This window comes from Arvicola amphibius, chromosome 5 (assembly GCF_903992535.2).
Source record: "Arvicola amphibius chromosome 5, mArvAmp1.2, whole genome shotgun sequence".
Taxonomy (NCBI): domain Eukaryota; kingdom Metazoa; phylum Chordata; class Mammalia; order Rodentia; family Cricetidae; genus Arvicola; species Arvicola amphibius.
The window spans coordinates 22321959-22346763 of NC_052051.1; the positions used below are offsets into that span (position 1 = coordinate 22321959).

The 24805-nt window shown below is 50.2% G+C and overlaps 1 protein-coding gene across 3 annotated transcripts in view; it reads right to left on the reverse strand.

Moving 5' to 3' along the window:
* Nucleotides 1–7460: 7460 nt before the first annotated feature.
* Nucleotides 7461–24805, reverse strand: part of Cep250 (centrosomal protein 250) — a 46811-nt gene continuing 29466 nt past the window's right edge. For all 3 annotated transcript variants that reach the window (XM_038330399.1, XM_038330400.1, XM_038330398.1), the window contains 11 exons: nucleotides 22871–23009; nucleotides 21829–22171; nucleotides 20439–20560; nucleotides 19077–19197; nucleotides 17721–17842; nucleotides 14516–17116; nucleotides 11566–11679; nucleotides 11255–11404; nucleotides 10823–10924; nucleotides 9941–10003; nucleotides 7461–8113 (listed from right to left, as the gene is read on the reverse strand). In XM_038330399.1, coding sequence (XP_038186327.1) covers nucleotides 7850–8113; nucleotides 9941–10003; nucleotides 10823–10924; nucleotides 11255–11404; nucleotides 11566–11679; nucleotides 14516–17116; nucleotides 17721–17842; nucleotides 19077–19197; nucleotides 20439–20560; nucleotides 21829–22171; nucleotides 22871–23009 — 4141 coding nt within the window. In that variant the 3' untranslated portion in view covers nucleotides 7461–7849. The remainder of the gene's footprint in view (nucleotides 8114–9940; nucleotides 10004–10822; nucleotides 10925–11254; nucleotides 11405–11565; nucleotides 11680–14515; nucleotides 17117–17720; nucleotides 17843–19076; nucleotides 19198–20438; nucleotides 20561–21828; nucleotides 22172–22870; nucleotides 23010–24805) is intronic.

Sequence of the window (24805 nt, forward strand, 5' to 3'; positions counted from 1 at the left end):
ATGACTTCGGCTTAATCCAGCTATGCCGACTAAAACGAAGTGGTCCTGAGTTTTATTTTGAAATAGGGTCTCCTTGTGCTGTCCAGGCTGGCCCAGAACTCATGGACACCACACGTCTCAGCCTCACAGCATCTCATGGGAGGTTTTTGTTTTGAAGGTTTATTTTTGTGTACGTGTACCTGCATATGAAGCAGGTAATAGCAGAGTGCATTGGATCCCTACTGGACTTAGGGGCAGTTGGGAGCCACCCAGTGTGTGTGCCAGGGACTGAACCAGGGTCCTCTGAAAGAGCAACAAGCACTCCAGGGTCAACCACGCTGAGCTCTTTCTTAAGCCCTGAGCTTAAAGGTTTTGATTTAGAATTCCTGCTTTGAGTCATAAATCTCACTTTAGGAATCCCACGTTATGCTGTTGAGTGGTTATATGCCCATAATAGTGAATAGTTTCCCTTCCACCTAAAGATTTTTTCAAAGTTTTTTTTTTCTTTCTCGAGAAGGGGTTTCCTTGTGTAGCCCTGGCTGTCCTGGAATTTACTTTGTAGACTAGGCTAGCCTCAAATTCAGAGATTCACCTGCCTCTGTCTCTAAAGTACTGGGATTAAAGGCATGAGCCACCACTGTCCAGCAAAGTTTATTTTATTTTAGACAAGGTCTCACTGTGTAGCCTTAGCTGGTTTTGTATTCATAGAGATTTGCTTGCCTTTTCCTCCCAGGAGCTGTGATTAAAAGCATGAACTGCCATACCAAGCTCTAAATGTTTTTATTAGCATATAGTGGTTATCCACAATAATAGGTTTCATTATAATATCTTCATACATATATATATATATAATGTATTTCTATCATACATGCACACACACAAGTGTACCCAGTTAGTCATCCTCATTTAGCCTCTATCCTCTCCCATAATCCCCTTCACTCTCCTGTCTTTTTTTGTGTGTTCGTGTGATCTGCCACGTACAAAGATCTCTCTGCTTCCCCCACCAACCGTTATCTGCATATAAATCCTCGGGTGGTGACTAGCCCAATCTTTCAGAGATTTTGTGCAGATAATTTGAGCTGTTATGAGATCAAGAGTGCAGCTACCATGCCATGCCAGGAATTCAGAATTCCACACTGCTTCCCTTCTTCTTGTAGATCTTACATTCTCTCAACTCCATCTTCCAAAATGTTCCCCGAGCCTTGAAGGGTGTGATATGGCTGCCCCATTCATGGCTGGGTAGCAACAGTCATTTATTCTTCATGCTTTGGTCAGTTATGCGTCTGCAGTGTACATGCCCCCCAGTACTGCACAAAGTACCTCCTTGACTAATGCTGGTCGCTGAGCTATCCTAGGCATAGGGTTTTTTTAAGTACTTATTTATTTATTATGTATACAATATTCTGTCTGTGTGCATGCCTGCAGACCAGAAGAAGGCACCAGACCCCATTACAGATGGTTGCGAGCCACCATGTGGTTGCTGGGAATTGAACTCAGGACCTTTGGAAGAGCAGGCAATGCTCTTAACCTCTGAGCCATCTCTCCAGCCCCCCCCCCAAAGGGTTTATTTTGTATTTTAAGGTTTACCAGGCCATTCACAGTGCCTGAGCTGGGAGGGCTGCAAGTCTGAGGTCAGCCTAGGCTATGGAGGAAGACCTTGTTTTTAAAACAAAGAGAAAACTGAAACAAAGGCCAGTCATGGTAATGCTTGTAATCCCAGCACTTAGAAGGTAGCGGCAGGAGGATGAGGATTTCAAGGCAGTTCAAGGTCAGCCTGGGCTCTGAGAACCCATCTCAAAACAAACCAAAGATGTGCCAGGTAGTAAAGGTATGCATGAGTTCATGAGGTTGCTCAGAGGCAAAACCCTGGAGCCAAACTGAATGCGTCTAGATAGAGTTCTATAAATGTAAATTCTCAGGTCTCACTCTCGGAAAAATGGAATACAAAACCTTTTCGACCTGAGTTTGATCCTTAGAACCTGCATTAAAAAAAGGTGGGTGCAGGATCTTGAGAGTTGATCCAGTAGTCAAGAGCATGGCTCCTTTTTCAGACAACCTGGGGATCAGCTCCCAAACCCACATGGTGTCCCTCAACCGTCAGTACCTCAGTTTCAGGGAATCTGACACTTTCTCCTGGCCTTAACAGGTACTGCATACACAAACACACATGTAGGCAACACACCCATACACATAAACCTTTGTGGGAAGAGCTCCATGCCGGGGCCTGGCAGCTGATTCACAAGCACAGAAGCTGAATGATATCCTCTGGCTGCCAGAAACTTTCTGGAGATGGATGTGAGAAAGTTACAGACCACGTGTCTTCAAGCTGAGCTCGGGTCCTCAGGCTTGTGTGGCAAGTGCTTTTACCCACTGAGCCAGCTCTTTTGGTTATAATTTTTGAGACAGGATGTACCATGGCTGGTCTGGACCTCCGTATGTAGACCAGACTGGTCTCAAACTCACAGAGATCTGCCTGTTGCTGTCTCCCAAGTGCTGGGATTAAAAGCTACACCAACCTGCCAGACTGTAGTAGGCTTTTAATGAAGGGAGACAAATTTAACATTCTTGTCTAGAAGAGGAAGTACACTGTTTTGTTTTTATATGTATTTATACATATATATGATATTTGGGTCTTGTTTGCTTAAGTACTAGTGTTAAAAACAACTACATTGTAATGGAAATCAAGTTTAACATATTGGTTTTTGATGGAGGACTCTCATTGGTTAATAAAGAAACTGCCTTGGCTTTTTGATAGGGCAGGATTTAGATAGGTGGAGTAGACAAAACAGAATGCTGGGAAGGAGGGAAGTTAGTCAGATGCCTCAAGCAGTCGTCATGACTCTCCTCTCCGAGATGGATGCAGGCTAGAATCTTCCCGGTAAGCCACCCCTCGTGTTACCCACACATTACTAAATATGGGTTAAAGCAAAATGTGAGAATTAGCTATTAAGAGGCTGAAACTAATGGGCCAGGCAGTGTTTAAATGAATACAGTTTGTGTGTTGTTATTTCGGGGTATAAGCTAGCCAGGTGGTTGGGAGCCAGGCAGGAAGCGGCCCACTGCTCCTCACTACAGGTTTTGAATGGAGAATTGGGGTTTCTTGCTTTTCTTTTACGTCAATAATTCTGGCTATTCTGAGCAAATGGCAATGTTCTGCAGGGCTGGTGAGATGACTCAGTTGGTAGATGAGCTTATCACTAAGGCTGACAATTCCTAGGACCCACATGGTGGAAGGCAAGAGCAGACTCCTGCAGGTTGCCCTGTGGTTACTGCACACATGCACCATGGCATGTATGTCACCCCCCACGCACACACACACTAAAGACATAAGCACAAAACAATGTAAACATCCCTTCTCCAGTTACTTCCTTTGTTAGGGAAAAGATTTTGATACCATAGTATGAGTATATATGTATTATTAGGGGCTACAGAGGTGTCATAAATCTAGAAAAAGTGAAATAGAGGAAGTGTCATAATGCTATCAATACTTTGTGTGTTTATTTAAAAAAAATTAAAGGAGAGAGTAAGAATTTTGGAGAATCACACCAAAACCATAGCAATGGGGGATGGTGGGTCATTTATCAACAGAACAGTCTTGCAAGGCTTGGTGGCTAGGGAAAACTGGAAGTTCAGCCTTGGACTTGCTCGGTGAGAGATCTCAGACATCTGAGTGGAAGAGAGCTGAGGACAGAGGAAGGGGCTGGAGATGTCCCCAGGCTGCAGGACAAGTGGTCACAATGTGGACTTTGTGATGTTGTGGTCTAACTGTGGTGGCACTGACAGCCAGGCTTCCCTTCTGCAGAGAGCACTCAGCAGAAAACTATGCTCTCTCTGTCTGTTCCAACATCTTCCCTCTAGGCCCAGTCAGAGTGCTCCCCGGGGGGGGGGAGGGCAGGAAAATGGACAGGAGGGGAAGGTGATGCTGGAGCCAGCGTGAAGAAATGCTGGCGTTGTCCATGGCCTCAGCCCCATGTCCTTCCAGGAGGAGAAGCCAGTCTGCTGCCTGCCACATGAGCCCTTGTCTGGAGTCATGGAGTACTGCTGGCTCTTCTGGGGGCTCCCTACCTGGACTGGACACATGAATCAGCACCCCAGCAGGAATGAACATACATGGTACCATGACACTGTAACTGGCTGTGCTTCAAATTTGGGGAGTGTGGCTGTCCTTCAAGGACCCCCAACTGTTCCAGATGCCACCATGCGGTTGGAGGATGGACCTAGTTTGAGGCATGTTATGAGAAGACTGTGGGGTACCTGAGGAGGACCAAGCTCTCTGGTGGCTGGTCAGTGGACATCACTGGGCCTTGAGCTGTTCACTTCCCTCCCCAGGCCCAGTTCATCCCCCATTCTTTGGCTTCTGTGTGCTTCTCCTCTCTCCAATCTTGACCCCTGGGCTCACCCCACCCCCACCCCCAGAACTTATGGCTGGTGCTAGAACCCTAACTTCTTCTTCTGCTGTTACAAGGACATGAGCTCAGTAAGCGAGCTTGGAAAAGTGTGGAAGAAGCTATTCGAAGTGATTCCCAGGCTCCCCGTGCACCTTTTTGATTTCCTCTGTGTGCCCTGTGTCATGCTGTGTCATGTCTGGTCTCAGCAATACCAACCAATTCTACATGGATTTCACGTAGGTACTGAGGAGAAGGTAGTAGGCCCGGTCAGGCTTGCCCCAGGTTCTGTCAGTTTCTGTCATTGTTCCCAGGATGAGTCAGGACACCACCCGCATCTCTGAGGAAGGTGTAAGGAGCCAAAGCCCAGGACCCTTCACCTGTCCCAGGAATACCAGGGTTCCTGGAGGCAGCAGGGGTTCCCGGATCTTGCTGACCCAAGTGATAAGGTATGGAGATAGGCTGGACATTCTCAACATGGAGGTACAAGGAGTTCTTGAGGAGTAGGGAGGAATGTGGGGATCTCTGCTGCCTTGCTGGGCACATCTAAGGGATTTTCTTAAGTCTCACGATCTTTCTAGAATTTCACCTTCTCCAGTTCTTTCTCAACTGTAGATTTTGGGAGATGGTCTGATTTCCTCAGAGGCACGAGACAGGATAAGGTACAGAGGATGCGGCTCTGATCTGCAGTGGGCAGGGACTCAGGCTAGCCAGGGCACAACTATAACATGGGCACTAGCTGGATAGCCAGGGTGAGTGGCCAGTGCTGGAACTCACGGTCTGGTCTACATGGTCAGCATGATCTCATTGCATTACCTGATTTCTTCAGCATGGAGGACAAAGTTCTGTGTGCACACTCAATCCCTCTGCCTTCCTCTCCTGTTCTGCACTCTGATTTTTAAAAACTATTTTCTGTGTATGAGTGTTTGACTGCATGTGTGAGTGCGTGTGTGTGTGTGTGTGTGCACCATGTGCATGCCTGCTGCCCTCAGAGGTCAGAAGAGGGAGCTGGATTCCTTGGAAATGGAGTTACGGGTGGTCCTGAGTCACTGTGTGGGGGCTGAGAAGCAAACACAGGTCCTCTGCAAGAACAACCAATGCTCTTAACCCCTGAATTACCTCTCCAGCCCCTCCCTACAGAGTTTCCCAGTGCTCCAGCTGCCTTTGGCCTTTTCAAGGTCCTTCCCTCTTTCTGGAGTCCCCTTCCTAGGGCACAACAGGGATCAGCTAGCTGATGCTCTCTTTGAGGTCTGGGCTAAGTCTATGAGAGTGATTATCACCCCGTGTCTTCCCTAGAAGGGAAGTTCTATTCTCTCAGTTCTAGAAACAGCCTGTCACTAGATGACGAAAGGGAACGAGGACTAAAGGACAGGACTCAGCCTGCTGACGTGCACATCCCACTCTCACGTGCTAGGCCTCCCTCTCTGGATTTGAATCTGAACAGCAAAGTCAGTGGTTCCATTATGGTAATCAGCCCAAAGCCCCCCCCCCACCCAAGGTCCTTCCTGCATGTGTGCAGGTGTGTGCATGGACAGGCACTCACATGTGAAGGAGCATGTATGTGTGTATGGACACTCACACACACAGACATGAAGAGTATGAAGGAGCATGTGTGCAGGTGTGTGTATGGACAGGCACTCACATGTAGGCCTTCACTGTCAAGAATACAAAGCGTGTGAGCCCATGCACAGCGTGCTCAGCTCAAGCACAGAACACTGGTGGTGGGGGAAGCTTTGTTAACCAATCACCTCTAAGAAGTGGAACCTAGTTAAGGCGTGGCTACCTGGAGCCCAGGAAGAAAAACTGGGAGGGACCAGGTGCTCGTTATCTCTGGGTGATTCCTGCAGGACACAGCGGAGCTTGGACTTCCCATTCTCGTGGTGTGAGTTTCCCTTTATAATAAGTAAAAATATAATTGTTTATCTCCAAGCTGGCCTGGTTATTTCACGAATCAAGTTAACATTTACACACTGGGGACAAGAGAACTTCTGTCAGGGCTGGTGATGCCAAGGTTTGATGGCAGAGCTCACATCCAGCACCCTGTCTTGGGTTCTATCCCCAACACTCAAGAAAGAAAAAGAAAAAGGGAAGAGGAGGGGGCTTAGGCTGTGAGGATGCCACCAACAATGGTCTTAGGTCTGTGAGCTCTAGCTTGTATCCACCAGTGACAGGTTTGGCCAGTCTATGCTGACTGGCTTGACACATGGTTGGACTCAGAGGCCAAGTCATTTCCAGCTGATGTGCCCAGGGATCGACACAGAGGGTGTTCAGGTGGACAACCATGAGTTACAGGGAGCAAAGCCAGATGCACTTCTCAAACCATGACTTTAGACAAAAGTCAAAAAGCTTGATTTTGGTAAGGAAACTTGGTAGATGCTTACTGTCTGGGTTGCAGCTAGAAGCCTGCTGTAATCCGGTTCTAACCTTGGTCCCACCCTCTGCCACAGATTGACACAGATAGACCAGCCCCACCCGTGTGCTCAGCAGCACTCTCGGGTGCCTCCCTCATTCCCTCGGGATTTCCACAGGACTTCTGCTCATATGCAGGGCTGTTTCTAAACCGTTAATGTGTTACCTGGTTCTCCTTTCATTGTTTACATGTACATGCACATGTATGGGCATGCATGTGCTATTGCACATGTGTGGAGGTGAGAGGGCAACTTTCCCTCCCATCGTGTAGGACAGGACAGAACTCAGGTTGTCAGGCTTGGCAGCAAGTGCCAAGCATCTCACCAGACTTGTTACATGGTTCTCATCAGTCACCCTTGAGGCTGGACCAGGCTTGGCTTTTGTAACCTTTCCAGCTAGACAGAATCTCATGCAGTATGTTTCTTCCCCGTCCCCCGCCCCCAATCCGCCCGAGACAGGTTTTCTCTGTGTTGCTTTGGAGTCTGTCCTAGAACTAGCTCTTGTAGACCCGGCTGATCTCAAACTCACAGAGATCCGCCTGCCTCTGCCTCCCTGGGATTAAAGGTGTGCGCCACCACTGCTTGGTGCAGTATGTTTCTTAATTCCCTTGATGTCCTGCTTCTGCCCAGCTACAGAAGTGGAGACAAAAAAAAAAAAAAAGAAGTGGAGACAGCATCCCAGGACAGATGCAGAGACCTGAAATTTATTGGTGAAGGGGAAGATGGGGAGCCAAGAAGGCAGTGAACATCCACATGCTGCTGGTGCCAATGGGGCCTCAGACTTAGTACAGACTGTGGTTGCTTCAACAGGGAAAGACAACAGATGCCCATGGGCAGGGCAAGGCACTTCTTGGGTAACAGTAAGTTAGCAAGCAAATGTGATTTGCCTCATTCCCATTGAGCTGCAACCCCCTCCCAGCCTGGAGGCTTCCCATTTTCTTCCTGGGACTATCAGCTGACCTGGGCCTCCTAGCTGGGTAACAGAGACCCGCAGCTGTTGCAGGGAGCTGTGACCCCCTCTGCAGTCCTCTGATGTGCGCCCTCTGGCTGGCCTGTGCTTTGCCCTGGCTGTGGCTGCTACCTGGGGGTAGTGTGAACAGTGTCCAGACTGGGATGTAGCAGGGCTGGCCCTGGGGATGTCAGACTCTGACTCAGGGACTCATCCAGCTTCCGGGTCTCAGCCTCCAGAACAGTGGCCTCGGGGGCCTGGGCCACTGTGAGGAGGGAGTGAGACAGGCTGTGATGGAGGCCTGCTAGCTCACGGCTGGTCTGCACCGATCGTGCAATGTACTCCTGCCTCTGCTTCCGCTCCAATGCCAGCTGGGCTCGCAGCAGGGCTACCTAGTGGACAGGAAAACCAAGGAGAGCAGTTGAAGGCTCTGAAGCTGTCCTAGCCCTTCTGCTCTGTGCTCTTGCAGCTCCACACTGGAACCAACTCTATACGTATATGAATCTCAGAATCAGGCTCTGGTGTTAGGAGAAGGGTCCCATGGACTCCAAATCAAGTGATTCTCAATGCTGACTCTACAGTTATGATGGCTGGTTTAATGTCAACACAATCTAGCACCTGAGAAGATCTCAGTGAGGGGCTGCGTACATCAGGGTGGCCTGTGACACGTCTGTAAGGGACTGCCTTACCTACATAAACAACGTGGGACGACCCCGCTCATGCTGGTGGTACCATTCCCTGGCTATGGTCCTGCACTGTAGTGAGCTAAGCAGCAGGCATGCATGTAGTCACCCTCGGCTGCTGACTGAGACGCCACTAGCTGCTTTGACTTCCAGCAGCCTCTACTACCCTGCTACAATGGACTACAATGGACTGGTACCTGGACTTGAGAGCTAAAACAAACCCTTTTCCTGTCCATTGCTTTACCAGGGTTTTATTGATGAGCTAGGACAACAGATGACATGGGGCGCTACAAGCATAATTAAACTCAACGACTTATTTTCTTTAATTTTAAAAAGATTTACTTAAAAAAAAGTGTATGACTGTTTTGCCCGCACATATGTAGGCACACCATGTGTGCCTGGTGCCTACAGGTCAGAAAAGGGCATCAGATCCCCTGGAATCGGAGTTGTGGATGGTTGTGAGCTATCATGTTGGTGATGGGAGCTGAACATAGATCCTCTGCAAGAACACAAGCGCTCTTAACCGCTGAGCCACCTCTCCAGCCCCTCACTAACATCACTCAAGGGAAATTTACATTTGCTCAAATACCCAGAGTTTTAATTTTGATGATTTCAATAATGTGTGTGCTCAGGCATTACCACAACCTAATCAACACATTGAACACTTGGATCAGGCACAAGTTCCATCACATCTTTGGGAGGAAACATTCCAACTTAACTAGAATGGGCGAGGCCCAGTATCAGTTATTTCCAAAACTCCTCCCCCATGTGGCTCTAAGATACTGCCAAGGTTGAGAATCTCCAACTAAACTTCCCACACCTCAGACGGGAACGGTGAGATGGCAGACACGGTGAGAGACTGGACTCTCAGGACCATCCAGAACTAAGGTGAGGGGAGGGCCTTAGAGGGCAGCTCTGAGGGACACACCGGGAAAAAGCAAGTCCCAAGGCCTCTTGTCTCAGACTCTGAGTCAGGGCTTCACAGAAATGTAACAGACTACAGAGCACAGCCCTGGTCCAGCTGGACTCAGCCTGCCGACAGTAAGTACTGATTTTGAGAGAGGCTCAGGAATCCTATCTATCTCTTCATTATTCCTAGGTGGGGTAGGAGAAGGGTGTGGAGAGGAGGAGGGAGGAGAAAGAGGGATGTGGGACCTTTAGGTGAGGCATAGGGGGCAGGAGGCGTTAGTTTCCTGGATGTGGCAGCTTGCCTGACTGTGTCTGAGTCCCTCTGCTACTGTCTAAGTCCTGCCTGCCTACAGCCAAGGGCCAGGCCTCAATGCTTCCTGTCCTGTTCTGCCCTGGACTCTCTGTGTCTCCTCTCCCTCTGTGAGGACGGACCCGGAGGCTGCCCCAGACTTTCCACCACCCTGCAGGGGGGGCTGAGACTGGAGCACATTTGTCTACTATGGAGATAAAGTTCTCTGGGGCCAAAGATTCTCCCTCTCTGCTGGAAATACACAGAATACACAAAACTCGCTGCCTGAGTACAGTGAAGGAAAGGGGGAATAGAAGATGGATCCTTCCAGAACATACCTCTCTCTGAAGCTCAACCATATGCATGCTATCTGAGGAACCCCTCTGACCTCCTCTTCCATCCTGAGGGAGATAAAAACGGACCTGTCAGAATGAGCTGTCTGCTCTGGAGTTTCCACAGCACCCACCTCTGTCCCTGGCCCAAGGCCAGCGAGGCTTCCAGGGGCCTATCTGTTGAGCAGGAAGTGCTGAACTCATCCCACTCCCGGGAGGTGGCGACACCCTGAGGGCCAGGAATACCTGAACTGAAGCACAAGGGGCATGGCTCCAGGCCAAGGGGAGGCCCTAGAGGGCCCATGGCAGCAGCATGGGCAGCATCTTCTGTGAGGAACCTTTTTATTTAACATTAAGGATTCACGATGGATCTGTTTTGTGGCAGCCTTGGGATGAAGGCGAAGAGAGTATCTGCCCTTGGGAAATGTTCATTAAAAGTGGGGTGAAGCTGGAGATGTTCAGGACAAGAAGCAGTTCCTCTGCCCAAGCTGATAGGAACAGCGTACCCTTCCCTGAAAATGGGCTCTGTACCAGGGCATATCAGAACCCTAACGTTGTAAACTTAGAACTAAGGGGCTCTTAGATGTGAAGCTGTGGTCAAAGCCCTGGGCTTGAAAGACGACACAGCCACTGGGACACTGGGGACTCTGGGTAACCGGGGAACCTGAGGCACTACTCTGAACCCACTGTCCCTGACTGCAGTTACCCACTGATGTCAGACCTCCTCCTAAGGCCAGGACAGACTGAGGGTGGAGTCAAGCCGGGGGTGGGGGGCGCTCTCAAGATTGGAGTGGCTGTCTCTACGTCTATACTGGCCTGGGATATGCACTACAGAGGGTTGAGTCTCTATAGGGGCAGGAAGAAAGAGGCAGGTGAGAAGCAGGTAACCTGCTGTGTGGGGGATGAAGCCATCGCTTCTCTCATCTCCAGTGACCCTGCTCGGGATGCACGCATGGACTCCTTCTTCAGCTTCCTCCGTTCTCGCTCCACCTGCCAATACGCAAAGGAGAAACACATCTTGATTTGGAGCCAGAACATGTGCAGGAGTGAGTGCGGAGAGCTGAGAGCCATGGGCAGTGAGACTCCTGGGCTGGGGGCATAAGGTAGGATACACAGAAGTGCTCCCAGTACAGAGGCCGGCCAGCTCTCGGGCTGGCTGTGCGGGTTGTTGGTGAGCTGTCCCCGCAGTCACAGCTCATCTGCTCTCCACATGACCAGCAGGCTTCACAGACAAACACGGCTGAAATTTAATAAAACTCAGAAACGGGCACAAGGAATGGAGATTTGGGGCCCCAGAGAGGGACTGCCAAAGTTCCTGACCTGCTCCAATGCAGTCCGCAGCTGCGTGTTGTGGTGTTGCAGATTGCTCCGGTCAAACTCCAGCTGCGCCACTGCTTGCTGCAGACGCTCCAGCCTTTGTGTCCATTGCTCCTTCTCCTCCGCCCCAGGACTAGGCTCAGCCACAGCTACCTGCAGGGCAGACCCAGGATGCTCATCCGGGCAGCCAGACAGACAGGGAGAAGGGATGGAGGGCAAGGGGACCAATTTGTCAGCTGGGGTTCAGAGACCCATTCCTAAAGGAGGGGACAAGCTGCTGACGGGCTCCTCCTACGCCACTGGGCCCAGCTCACCTCTCCAGGCTGTGTGTCTTGTCCACCTTTGGGCCCCTGGTCTGCTCTGCTGTCTGAGCGTGGACCACATGATTGCTGCTCCTCCAGAGCCTGTCTGCTGAGCACCAACTCCTCCTGAGGTACAGAGCCAAGGACAAAAATCATTCTATGCCAAACCCATATGCAAAATTGTCTACTCCTCTACCCTCTTCATAAACGGACCATGTTCAAGACGGGAGACAGATCTGGGAGTGTGTGTGTTTATGTGTGGTGTGAGTGTGTGTTGTGTGTGTGACAAGCTCACAGGGAAAGGAAGAACCACATGGTCTAACCCTGAGCCCTCCTCAGATTATCAGAGCTAACCACTTCAACCAGATGTCTGACTTTGCCGTTTTTCATCTATAAAACGGACATAGTATCGGTTCCTCCGAGGGCAGTGAAAACTGAGAACAATGGAACCTGGCATGTAAAAATGTTTAAATATGGAAAATGTTAAAGAGAACTTGCTGCTTTTCCAGAGGACCCAAATTTGGTTCCCAGCACCCACATGGCATAGCTCACAATTGTCTCTAACTCTAGCTCCACAGACTCCAATGCCCTCTTCTTCTGGCCTCCATAGGCACATACACACACCTACACACACACACACCACACACACACACACACACACACCTACGGCACACACTCACAAACACACTCACATAGCACACACTCATACAGATGTGCACAAACACATTAACAACAACAGCCAGGCAGTGTGGGCCCACACCTTCAGCTCCAGCACTCAGAAGGCAAAGGTAGACAGAGCTCTGTGAGGTCAAGGCCAGCCTGGTCTACAGAGTGAGTTCCAGGACAGCCAGGACCACACAGAGAAACCCCGTTTCAAAAAGTGAAAAAACAAAACCAATCAACGACAAAAGTGTAACCACAACAGAGAGCGGCCTCTCAAGACGCTTCTGCAGTGCTTGGGGCTGAGGAGCAGGCAGAGTGCCTCTGCTCCTGGCCCTTGTTATGTTATTGAGAGGACACTTGGTAACCTAAGAATGTGGCTAGGACATATCCTCATGTCTCCTTTCTGCCATGCTGCAGGATGGGCCCTGAAACAGGATGAGTTCCAAGGTCAATAAGATGGCTTAGTGGGTGAAGACGCTTGTCACTAAACCTGACGACCTGTGTTCAATCCCAGGAACCCAACAGCGAAAGGAGAGAAGAAACTCTTGCAAGCTGTCCTCTGACCTCTACACATGGGCTGCAGCACACACATACCTTCAGATAGATGAATGTTAAAAAGCACCTGCCACACGCAGTCTCACTGAAACCACCGTTCCCTATGCAGCCATTAGAAATGCAGGCTTGATGCCAGGTGGTGGCTGCACGCCTTTAATCCCAGCACTCGGGAGGCAGAGGCAGGCAGATCTCTGTGAGTTCGAGGCCAGCCTGGGCTACAGAGTAAGTTCCAGGACAGCCAGAGCTGTTACACAGAAAAACCCTGTCTTGAAAAGAAAGGATGGACGGATGGAAGGAAGGAAGGGAGGAAGGAAGGAAGGAAGGAAGGAAGGAAGGAAGGAAGGAAGGAAGGAAGGAGCAAAACCAAAACTAAACCAAAAAGAAAAAAGAAAAAGAGAAATGCAGACTTGAAAGGTGAAAACCTGGCCATGCAAACAGCCAGTAAATTACAGAACCTATTTCAAATCCAGGAACCCAACCTCCAAATTTGTCAGCGTAATTCCTTCTTCACATACTACCCTTCCACCAGGGCAGAGTTTCACGAGTTCCCAGAAGATGAGGAGGCCCCAGGAGTTGTGTGTCTGAGTAAGAGAATTTGTTTACTGCTCTGAGGTTCAACAGCTCAAAATACAGAATGAGTTTCCTCAGAAAAGCGGATTAAGTTTGTCTTGAGAAAGAAACTACGTCTATTTCAGCAGGGAAACCAGCTCTCCCCATAGCTCATGCTACTGCCAGACTTGGAGCTGGGGGTCTCGGGCTCCATGCTAGGGAATGATGATAACTAAGGCACGGAGCTCAACCTGCAGTTAAATGTTACATCCTCGAGTCCTGTAAACAGTGGTCTAGATCTTTTAATGCTACAATCCTCACAGCCGGACGGTGTTGGCGCACGCCTTTAATCTCAGCACTCGGGAGGCAGAGGCAGGCTGATTTCTGTGAGTTCAAGGCCAGCCTGGTCTACAAGAGCTAGTTCCAGGGCAGGCAACAAAGCAACACAGAGAAACCCTGTCTCAAAAAACAAACAAAAAAAGACTGTTTCTCACATGGTGACCTCCAACCATAAACTGATTTTTCTTCTTTTTTTTTTTTGTGCAAATCCCAAAGAACATAACCTGATTTTTGTTGCTATTTCAAAACTGTAATTTTGTTACTGTTATGAATCGTAGCATCTGATATTTCTGATGGTCTAAGGCAACCCTGTGAAAGGGTCGTTTTATCCCAAAGGGGTCTGGACCCACAGGTTGAGAAGCACTGTCTATAATCAGCTCACCCTTCCTATGACAGGCCCAGCTCCACACTCTGCAGTCGCTCATGTCATTCTGCAGCTACAGGCCCTGCGCTGGGCTGCCTGCTGCAATGTCCCCCCGTGTGTCCCCTCGGTGCCTCGCTCTACTTTCAAACCGAGTTCACCCTCCTCAGTCCCGCTTTTCTTCATCTTCGTGGGCTGCTCCTGTACTGTGCCTGGCTAGTTCCCTTTCAGTCCCTTCCAACTTAACCTTAAATACCACTTTTACCAGAAAGCCATTTGGTGCCACCCTTGGGAAGCCTGGGTGTCCTTGAAGCGCGCTCAGAGCACACTGGCAATTCCTTTATCCGGCATGGACCTCACTGATCATCTGTTCTGCTAGCTGAGGTATAGAAGGGACACCACCTCATTCTCTCAGTCTGAGGTACCACAGGCAGGCAAGCCCTTGCTCTCAGCTAACGGACTCTGTCCCCTGCCTGTCTCTCCACACTGACTCACCTGTAGCCGTTGTTGTTCTGACTCCCTCTCTAGGACAGAGGCTTGTAGGAACATGGCTATCTCCTGCAGACTGCTGATGCTGGCCTTGCTCTGGGCCAGGGACAGTGCCAAGTTCTGAGCCTTCTCCCTCCATTCGATCTCCCTGGCTTCTGTCTGCCTCAGGGCATTCTGCAGCCGCTCCAGCTCCTGTTGCGCTGGGGGCGACTGTGCAGCTGGCTTCTCTACTGGGAAGGCTCTGAGGCTTGGGGAAGAAGCGTCCAGACTCTGCCTTTGCTGGGCCTCCCTCAGCATCAAAATTTCTTCTTCCTTTTGGGCTAGAGTCAGCTGTAGTTCCCTTAGGCTTTCCACAATGTCCCCTGTCTCCTCTTCTCTCTCTCGTTCCAGACCTTGCTTCTCTTGGATCCCATTTTCTTGACTTCTCTGGGCCAGAGCCTTTTCCAGCAGCCGCCCCTGCTCCTCCTGCTGCCTCAGCTCTTCTTCCTTCTGGGAAAGGGCCTGTTGGAGCTGCTGCATAACCTCTTGGTGTTGGAGAGCCTGGGCCTGGATCTCACCTTCTCGCTTCCTCAGGGCCTCTTCCAGCTGCCGGGCACGTGCCTGGCAGGTGTCCAGGGTAGCTTGCAAGGTGGTAGTGCTGGCCTCCAGAGTGCAGCTCAATTCAGCCTGCTCAAGGAGTCTCTGCTCTTTGTCCTGCAGGGCAGCCTGGGTCTTGCTGAGGGCTTCCTGCAGAGCCTCTGCCTGACCCCAGGCAGCCTCCTCCTGATGGCGGGAATACTGATTTTCTGCTCGCAGAGCTGCTAGCTCTTGTTCTTGTTCCTTAAGTGTGGCCTGGACCTGCAGCCAGTTGTCCTTCAGGGTCCTGGCTTCTACCTCATGCTCCTGTGCCTGTTCAGCACACCGCTGTTGAAGGGCCAGCACAGCCTTCTCGTGCTCCAGAGACTCAGCCCTTAGGTCTCCCAGCACCTCCTCCAGGGCCCGCACCTGCCGTCCCTCGGCTGCCAGCTCTTCCTGGAGCCTTTGCACCTGTTCCCTGTGATCCTCGAGCTCCCCCTGGCGCTCCTTCAGTGTCACGTGGGCCTGATCCAGAGACGCCTGCAGAGCACCTGCCTTTTGCTTCAGGCTTTCCTCCTGGGCCCGGGTCTGCTGCTGTTCTTGCCGAAGGGCCTCCAGTTCTTGGTCCTTCTGGGTCAGAGCTCTCTGAGCCTCCTCCAGCTGACCCTGAAGTGTCTCCTCTTTCAGCTCCCCTTGGTCCTTGGTTTCCTGGAGGTGCCGCTGCAGGCTCGCTATCTCCTGTTCTCGGTGGGTCAGGAGCAGGCTAGTCTCGCCCATCTTCCTGTGCAGGCCTTCGAGTTGCTGCTCCAGCTGGCCCGTGTGTCCCTGCAGTTGCTGGATGCGCTCGTGCTGGCACTCCACCTCCTTCTCCTTATCACGCAGAATCAGCTTCAAGTGCTCCAGGCTCCCACGCTGGGCTTTACTAGGGCTCTTCCCATCGTCTGCCCGCTCCTGCATCAGCTGCCGCTGGGAGGCCAGCTCCTGCCCGCGTTCTCTCAAAGAATGCTTGATCTGTTCCAGGTCCTCCTCCAAGATCTTGGTCTGCAGCGTCCTCTGATCTTCCAGAACCTGGATCCTCTCCTTCTGCAGCATCAGCTCCTGGCTCTTCCTCTCTAGATCTTGAGTCAGTTGCTCTTTCTGTTTCTGCAGTTCCTTAATCTGCTGGCGCTGAGCCTTCACCTCCTGGTCCCTCTCCTGTAGCTCTCTTGCCAGATGGGTGCCGTGGTTCTCCAGATCATGGAGCTTGGTGCTCTGTGCCTGCAGCTCCTGGCTCTTTTCTTCCAGGTCCAGGGTGAGGTGGGTTAGAGCCACCCTCTGCATTTCTCTCTGGTCCTCCAGCTCCGCAATCACTTGCTGCTGGCCCTCCACTTTGTGATGGCTTTCCTCCAGTTCCAGGGCCAGGCATTCCAGTGTCACCAGCTGCTTTTTCAGATCCTGAATCTGCCCCCTCTGGGACTCAATCACTTGAGCCTTCTTCTCCAGTTCCAGGAGATGATGCTCCAAGACACCCCTCTGGGTCTCCCGATCTTTCTCCAGTTCTCTGATCTGGTCCCGCTGCAGGCACAGCTTCTGCTCCCGCTCCTGGACGGCCATGGGCAGGTGCTCTAACACCGACCTGCACTTCTCCAGCTCCTGAATCTGCTCTTGTTGCAGGTCTACCTCTTGACTTCGCTGCTTCAGGTCCAGGGAGAGCAGTTCCAGAGCCGCCTTCTGCATTTCTCGCTGCTTCTCCAGGTCCTGGATTTCAGCCTGCAATGTCTCCACCTCCCGTTCTCTGTTAGACAGGGTCTGGGCCAGCAGGGCTAGATTCTCCTGCAAAGCTTTCCCCTGGGCCACTTTTAGCTCGCCCTGCTCTTGCAAAGCCTGGGCTCTCTCCCGCTCACTCTCGACCTCCTCGTTTTTCAGTTTCAGTGCTGAGCGAGCCGTTCGCAGATCTTCTTCCAGGACACCGGCTGCACTTGCCTGAGCCCGGGCTTCTGTGACACATGTTTGCAGATGTTCAACCTGGGCAGTCAGCTTCTCCTTGGATGCCTGAAGCAACTCTCGCTCATTCTGGAAACAAGAGGCAAAATGCTTTAAGACAAGATGATTTCCTTTTTAATTTTGGTCTTTTGAGACAGGGTTTCTCGGTGTAGACCAGGCTATCCTGGAATTCATTTTGTAGACCAGGCTGGCCTCGAACTCAGAGATCTGCCTGCCTATGTGCTTGCATCTAAGATGTGTGCCACCACTGCCTGGCCAAGATTATTTTCTTGATACTGTCACTCTGATACTGGCCTCTTATTTTATGTCACCATCAGTGACCAGGCCTTAGCAAGGACTGAGCGATGTGTTCCACTTAAGCAGATCCTATACAGGAGTGTCCCTACCATCTTCCAGGGCTCCTCTGTGTCCGGGGGAGAAAGCCTGGTGCAAAGAGCTTTCTAGACCCCGATCTTCCAGATCAAGGAATAAGAGTTTAATCTTAATTCAGAAAAAGTAATTAGATGAAGGTTCACTATGACCTTCATAATGGGAAGGTGGGAGGCGTGAGGGAACCTTGAGACTTGCTGAAGGAAGCCAGGCATATGAGCACAGGCCAAGGTGGGTCTGAGAGGCAGGATCGTGAACTCTAAACACAACTCCTGAGGCACTCTTCCCCAGATTAGCACTTTACCTGAGCTTCCATTTTCTGCAGCTCCGCCTGTCGCAGGCGACTCTGTAAGGATGCCACAGTCTCATGCAAGTCTCTCAGCTCAGACTCCAGGGAGCTCTGCTTCCCTTCCCACTTGGATTTCTCTTTGAAAAGAACAGAGGTGCTGGAGTCAGGTGCATGGTCGCAGGTGGTGTAGACCAGATGGAGGACAGCAATCAGAATCCCAGGGGAACACGGCCAAGGAGGAGAAAATGACACCCAGTGTCCTGTGCCTTTGCCTGTCTATCCGCAGCTGCTTCCAGCCTCGCACCCGTGTCAGCTGTGAGCGCTGGCACAGCACGGCCTGCCTACTGTCCTACACTTCCTATCCTCAACACCCAGGGGTCCTCAGATCCGTTCTCTAGACATGAGAGGCAGTGGTCATGACAGCAGCGGCCACTTCTAATCCCAAATCATATGAGTTTGTAGGTGGTTCCTAGAGGCGTTCGAGTCTGAAGACACCCGAGAGTCAGCTGTGTGTACAGACCTCAGAGAACCCTAAAAAGGCTCACCTCTTTCCTTCTGCAATAGGACTTCAAAAGGGAACGGTCTTGAGGCTCCTTTCCTTTCCAGGTGGTACCCACCCCTCCAAGTCCTTGGCAGAGGGACAGGACAGCATATTCTTCCCGATTCCCCTGCCTGGCCTTTCTCACAGTACGTAAGTTATTCTCACAATAATCCTTTAGTCCTCAAAGGCTAATTTTGAGGGCATAATGGGAAATAATAAAAATAAGAAACATGCTCTAAAAAAGCTGCAGAGAAACCCTGTCTCGAAAAACCAGAAAAAAAAAAAGAAAAAAAAAAAAGAAACATGGATAAATGATGAGAAACATAATTTTATGGTCTGATAGTTCTGGCCCAGGGTCACCAGGATTTTATCCTTGAAAAGAAAAAAATCTTTGCATGGGCTGAGATGGCTCAGAAGGGAAAAGCTCTCACTTCTACACATGACTACTTGGGCAGGATGCCTGGGGCACCTGTGAGGTAGAAGAGAGCTGGGTTCCACAAACTGCCCTCTGACCTCCACGTGTGCCATGGCGCGCGTGCACACACACACACACACACACACACACACACAGTAAATGCAATTTTAAAAACTAAAAAGCAAAACCAAAAACAATTCCTTGCAGAGACTAACAGCGGCCGAAGCAGCAACTTCTATCAGATTTCCAGATCTATTCCTTCTAACTCTTTTTTTCCAGGACGCCCACAAAGGCCAAGCAAAGGGGAACTAGAGTTGAAGAGGCTCACCGCCCCTCACAGGTGCCTTAGCTTGTCTCCCGTCCCTGTCCCCACCTGCTCTTGCCTCCTGTCAGCCTGCTGCCCTGAGCATCTCACCTTCCCGGCTCTGGGAGAGCTGTCTTTGCAGGTCCTGCAACTCTGAGTGGACCTGGCTCTTCTGGGCCTCCGTATCAGCCAGGTGCTGTGTCAGCTTCAGGATCTGGTCCCTCAGGTCATCCTGGGAAAGGAAGGGTGGGGTTGAGCTCCTGCTCTGTAGAGCTCAAACTGTTCATACTCTGCAGTCTCTGCCACCATGACCCTACTCTCTAAACCAGTTCTCACGCTTGCTAAGGCTGTGACTCTTAAATATAGTTCCTCTTGTTATGGTGATCCCCAAGCATAAAATTATTTTGTTGCTACTTTATAACTGTAATTTTGCTACTGTTATAAATTGTAACATAAATATCTGCTATACGACCCCTGTAAAAGGGTCGTTCAACACCCAAAAAGGTTGTGACCCACAGGTTGAGAACCACTGCTCAAAACCCTTCTGCATTTAGTTCCCTGAAGGGGGGGGGCGAACCTGAGGGGCACCCCCTGGGCCTATGTTTTTATTGTTATTTCAGACAGTCTCACGTAGCCTGGGCTGATCTTAAAGTAACCACAAAGTCTAGGCTTGTCTTGAACACATGATCATCCTCCTGTCTCAGCCTCCTGAATGCTGGGACCACAGGCCTGTGCCACCACGCCTGGATTATTTCTTTTGAAGCAACTGCTCAGTGTTCTATTCCAGGCCACGCCTTCTCTCTTAGGAACCCCTCACAGTTCAGAGCACGGTCACCTCTCCCCTGACATACTCTAGCCATGTGTGAGCTGGACCTTCTGTCGGCTGCATGTCAGAGTGAAGCCTGGGCTCCCCATGGAGGGCTTCTTGAAGGCAGGCTGGGTCTTTACATTCTGTATCAGCAGCTCTGAGTGGCTGGTGCACAGGCAGCTCTCAGTACTGACTAGCAGGCACAGTAAGGTGGAGTTAGCTCAGTCTTAAGTCTAGAATGTTCTTGTAAACGGTGACTTCAAATTCCAATGCTCCCAGCTTACCTGACTTCTCAGAGGACTTGGTACTAAGCATAAATTCTTGGACAAGAAATGATACAAAATAAAGCTCATGTGTTGTGTTGAAGGATTTACAGTGCGGAGGGCTCCTTCAAGACCCCCACTCCCAGCAGTGGGGTGTGGAGTGTTGTGTGATGGCAGAGGCGGCAGGGGAAGGGAAGCACGATCCGCCCACTTTCCAAGGGAAAACAAGGCTCCAGAAACCCAGCTGCTTCAGTTACGTCTGTCGGGCAGTAAGCGATAGGCGTAGTGACAGAGGCAGAGCTCAGGATGAGCACCCTCTGACCCATCTTTCTCCATGTTACCAGTCTGCTTGAGCATCTCAGGGGAAGTCAAGAAAAGGAAGGAGGAAAGCAGAGGACATACCCGGGCCTGCTGAGCCTTCCACAGGTCTTGATGAAGCTTCTCGAGAGCCAATGCTACAGCCTCAGCTGACAGGGCGGTCAGGAGGGGCCCTCTCTTAAAGAGTCTCCTAGCTCCATTCTGTTCTGAGGAAAGAGGAAAATACTTCTTACCTGACTGCCAAAATAAGAGGCAGTCGTTCCTCCCCAGACAGGGCCTTCCTGCTGGCTTCCCTCTCTTCAAAGCATCCCTTTTAGGTGGTTCATTTGTACACTTTCCATTAGCCCAGTGGCTCTTAACTTTCCTGATGCTGCAACCATTTAATACAGTTCCTCACCTTGTGGTGACAGCAACCATACAATTGGTTCGTTGCTACTTCATAACTATAATTTTACTACTGTTATGAACTGTGATGTAAATATTTGATATGCAGGATGTCTGGTATTTGACCCCAGTGAAAGGTCATTCAACCCCCACAGGCCGGGAACTGCTGTGTTAGATAATGCTGGCTGTTAGCTGCTATGCTTTCAAGTGCAAGCTGAATTTTTTTTTTTTTTTTTTTTTTTTTTGGTTTTTTTGAGACAGGGTTTCCCTGTAGTTTCTAGAGCCTGTCCTGGAGCTAGCTCTTTTTTTTTTTTTTTTTAAATATTCATTTATTTATTATGGATACAATATTCTGTTTGCATATATGCCTGCTAGAAGAGGGCACCAGACCTCATTACAGATGGTTGTGAGCCACCATGTGGTTGCTGGGAATCAAACTCCGGTCCTTTGGAAGAGCATGCAATGCTCTTAACCACTGAGCCATCTCTCCAGCCCCTGGAGCTAGCTCTTGTAGACCAGGCTGGCCTCGAACTCAGAGATCCGCCTGCCTCTGCCTCCCGAGTGCTGGGATTAAAGGCGTGCGCCACCACCGCCCGGCAAGCTGAAAATTTTTTATCATGTTTTTAAGACAGGATTTATGGAGCCCAGGCTAGCCTGAAATTTACTATGTAATCGAGGATGACTTTGCACTCTTAATCCTCCTATTCCAACCCCAACCCGAGCAGGTACCACCACGCCCAGCAACTCATTATGTAGCTCAGACTGGGAGCACTTAGAATCCTACAGAGCTCTGTGTGCTAAGGTTCCAGGCAGGCACCCCACATTTGGCCTACCTCTTTATGTTTATAATCCTAGAAAAATTCTAAGGTAGGACTGACTTTTAACACTTCCATTTTATAGTCAAGGAAAATCAAGTTCAGTGAAGTTGAGTGCTTTGCCTGCTACCAGACAGACAGGGACTCAGGCTACCTGGAAGCAGCTGCAGCGTCTGCTGCCTTAGCCTCGATGCTATTTTACAAGAGGAGCTACATTCCCTTCCTTTCTCCCAGGCTTCGGCCCACAAGACTTAGCTGTCATCTGGCTTCCTCACCTTTCTCAGGGCCCCACAGGGAAGGAGCAGAGTCGCCCCCGCCACTCAGCTCAGGCCGGCTCTCACATGCAGACCCCAGGGCCTGCTGCAGAACAGAGTAGAGGCTAGCCAGCTGGGCCTGGGCCTGCTTCTCTGGCTGCCGTTCTGCAGCCAGCACCTCCAGCTGGCTCTCAGTGCTGCGCAGCTGCAGCTGCAGTTGGGTTGCCTTGGCCTCCTGGGCCCACAAAGAAGAACGCAGCTGCTGCTCTGTGATGCGTGAGGCCTCCAGCTCCTCCAGCAGCTGTGCTTCCCGGGCTACGAAGTCCGCCTCCTTTTCCTTCACCTCCTGCCTCAGCAGTCCCACCTGCCAGAGGAAGTAGACTCCCTGAGTGAGCAAGTGGCACCCTTTCCTCAATCGTCCCGCACTTGACCCCGGATGGGGAGGAGTCCATTGGGCCCAGCTCTGCAGCAGGTAGCAAGGGCCCTAAAATGAGTAGTTCTGACAACTGGGGGTGACCAACACTTGACACAAGGGCTCAGGCTATACTAACAGGCCCTGGCCATGTTCCCAGGCAAACAGATATGCCAGCCCCTGCAGCGATTATAACTCTGCACTGAGACCTCAACACGGGCTAGTCAGACTGCATGACGGCAGGCCCGAGTCCCTTCTCTCTCCTTCCCACTTCCCTCTCTCCGCCAGGCTCAGGTCTGGGTCTCAGTGAGCAAATTGAGAACAGACGTCATCTTGCTGGTGTTTACCCGATCCGGGTGGGGTATTTGTTGATGCACTCTAAGTCCCTCCTGCTGCATTTTACCACCAGATAAAGCACATCTGCAAGTGACTGTGCAAGAATTCCGCCTACTTGGGCACTCTGGGAACGCTCTGTTCAGGATGTCAGGCTCCCCACAGAGGACATAGCTCATCTGTAGGTCAGGTTCCCACCTGGCCTGCCCAGCCTCACTTTTCCCCTACTGGTAGGGACGCTGAGGTCCCTAGCCTATCCTGTTCTTAGGACAAAAACGATTCACCCAGCCCCTGTAAGAGCAGGGCTCAGTGGGGCACCTGTACACTGAGCTCTCTCTGCCCTTCCTGGGCCTCCTGTATGTCCTGGCGCAGGGAACTCAGCTCCTGCTGTCGAACAGAGTCGGCTTCTTGTAAAACCAGGAGCCTTCCTTCCTTTTCCACCAGCGACAGCGCCAGGCTGAAAACACAGGTTGGAGAGGTAGGGGTGAGAGCATGCTTCACCCGACCGTTCAAGTCAGGGCATTGCTTGTTAAACAGAAACAGCAATGCTTACTGGAGGGTCGGTAAGAACTACTGTCTATTTAACACCTATTGAGGGCTCTACAGGCTCCTAGGAACTTCATACATATGAGGACTCATTTCAGCTCAAATTTACTCTTCTCTGATAAATTATACACACATATACGCACATACTTCAAATTCACTATATTCCCAATTCCCATCCCTCTGTGCTCCCAATTCCCCACCCAATCATCTCTCTCTATCCCCTGGCTCTGGGAATGGCTTTTTATTTACAGTCACAGCATGGAAGCCAGGACCATTCCAGTTTTCTCTTCATCCTACCCACATCCAATCTATAACTGTATATAATTAGATTAAGTCAATAATCTATCTTAAGATCCTCTCTTCTTCCCTTCCCTTCTACTCTCATTTGGGCACCTACACCAGCCTCCTGACTTGTTTTTAGGACGCAGTTGTCACTATCAAAGAGATCCACCCCTTCTCAGACCCCTGTGGCACCGAGTGTATGCAGCCTCCCATTCTGAATGGGCTCATGCCACTCCATGTTTCAGTCTCTTCCAACACATCAGAAATCAGACTACGTTGATTTCCTTACTTGAAATCCTTACAGTTTCTTACTAAATGTAACCTACAAGCTCCTTCCCATGGACTTTAGCAAAAATGGCCGTACCACACTGTGGCTTCACCAAACACTGAATGCTTGCATTTGCCTCAGGCCTTCTGCTCTTCCTGAACAGAACTCTCTTCGATTGCTTCTGTTTGTTTACTTTCTGTGTGTGTTGAGGGGGCATATGGAGGTCAAAGAACAACCCTCAGGAGTGGGTCCTCTCCTTCCATCATGTGGCTCCTGTAGACAGGACTCAGGTGGCAGGCTTGACAGCAAGCATCCTTACCAGCTGAACTATCTCACCGGCCCTAGTATTCAATTTATTTATTTATTTTTTTGTTTAAGATTGGGTTTCTCTGTGTGAACTCACTTTGTACCGTGGCCAGCCTCAGAGACCTGCCTGCCTCTGCCTCGTGTGTGGCTGAAGCTGTGCATCACCATGTCTGGGTTCACATTTAGTTCAAATGCAACTTCCAGGGAAGGATTTTTCCATATACCTTTCTAAAGCAGTTTTCTCTCTCTTTCTAGTAGCACCTTATCTCTTTCCTCCATACCATATGTAATAATCTGTAACAATTTGTTTAAAAAATTGTTCGATTAAAAATTTCCCCACAGGTGGGAATGCAAGCTGGTACAACCCCTTTGGATGTCAGTGTGGCGATTTCTCAGAAAATTAGGAAACAACCTTCCTCAAGACCCAATAATGCCACTTTTGGGTATATATCCAAAGGATGCTCAATCGTGCCACAAGGACATGTGCTCAACTATGTTCACAGCAGCTTTGTTTGTCATAGCCAGAACCTGGAAACAACCTAAATGCCCCTCGACCGAAGAATGGATAAGGAAAATGTGGTACATTTACACAATGAAGTACTACACAGCAGAAAAATATAATAACATCTTGAATTTTGCAGGAAAATGGATGGAGCTAGAAAACATTATTTTCAGTGAGGTAACCCAGACACAGAAAGACAATTATCACATGTATTCACTCATAGGTGGTTTTTAAACATAAAGCAAAGAAAGCCAGCCTACAAACCACAACCCCAGAGAACTTAGACAACAATGCGGACACTAAGAGAGACTTACATAGATCTAATCTACATGGGAAGTAGAAAGTAGAC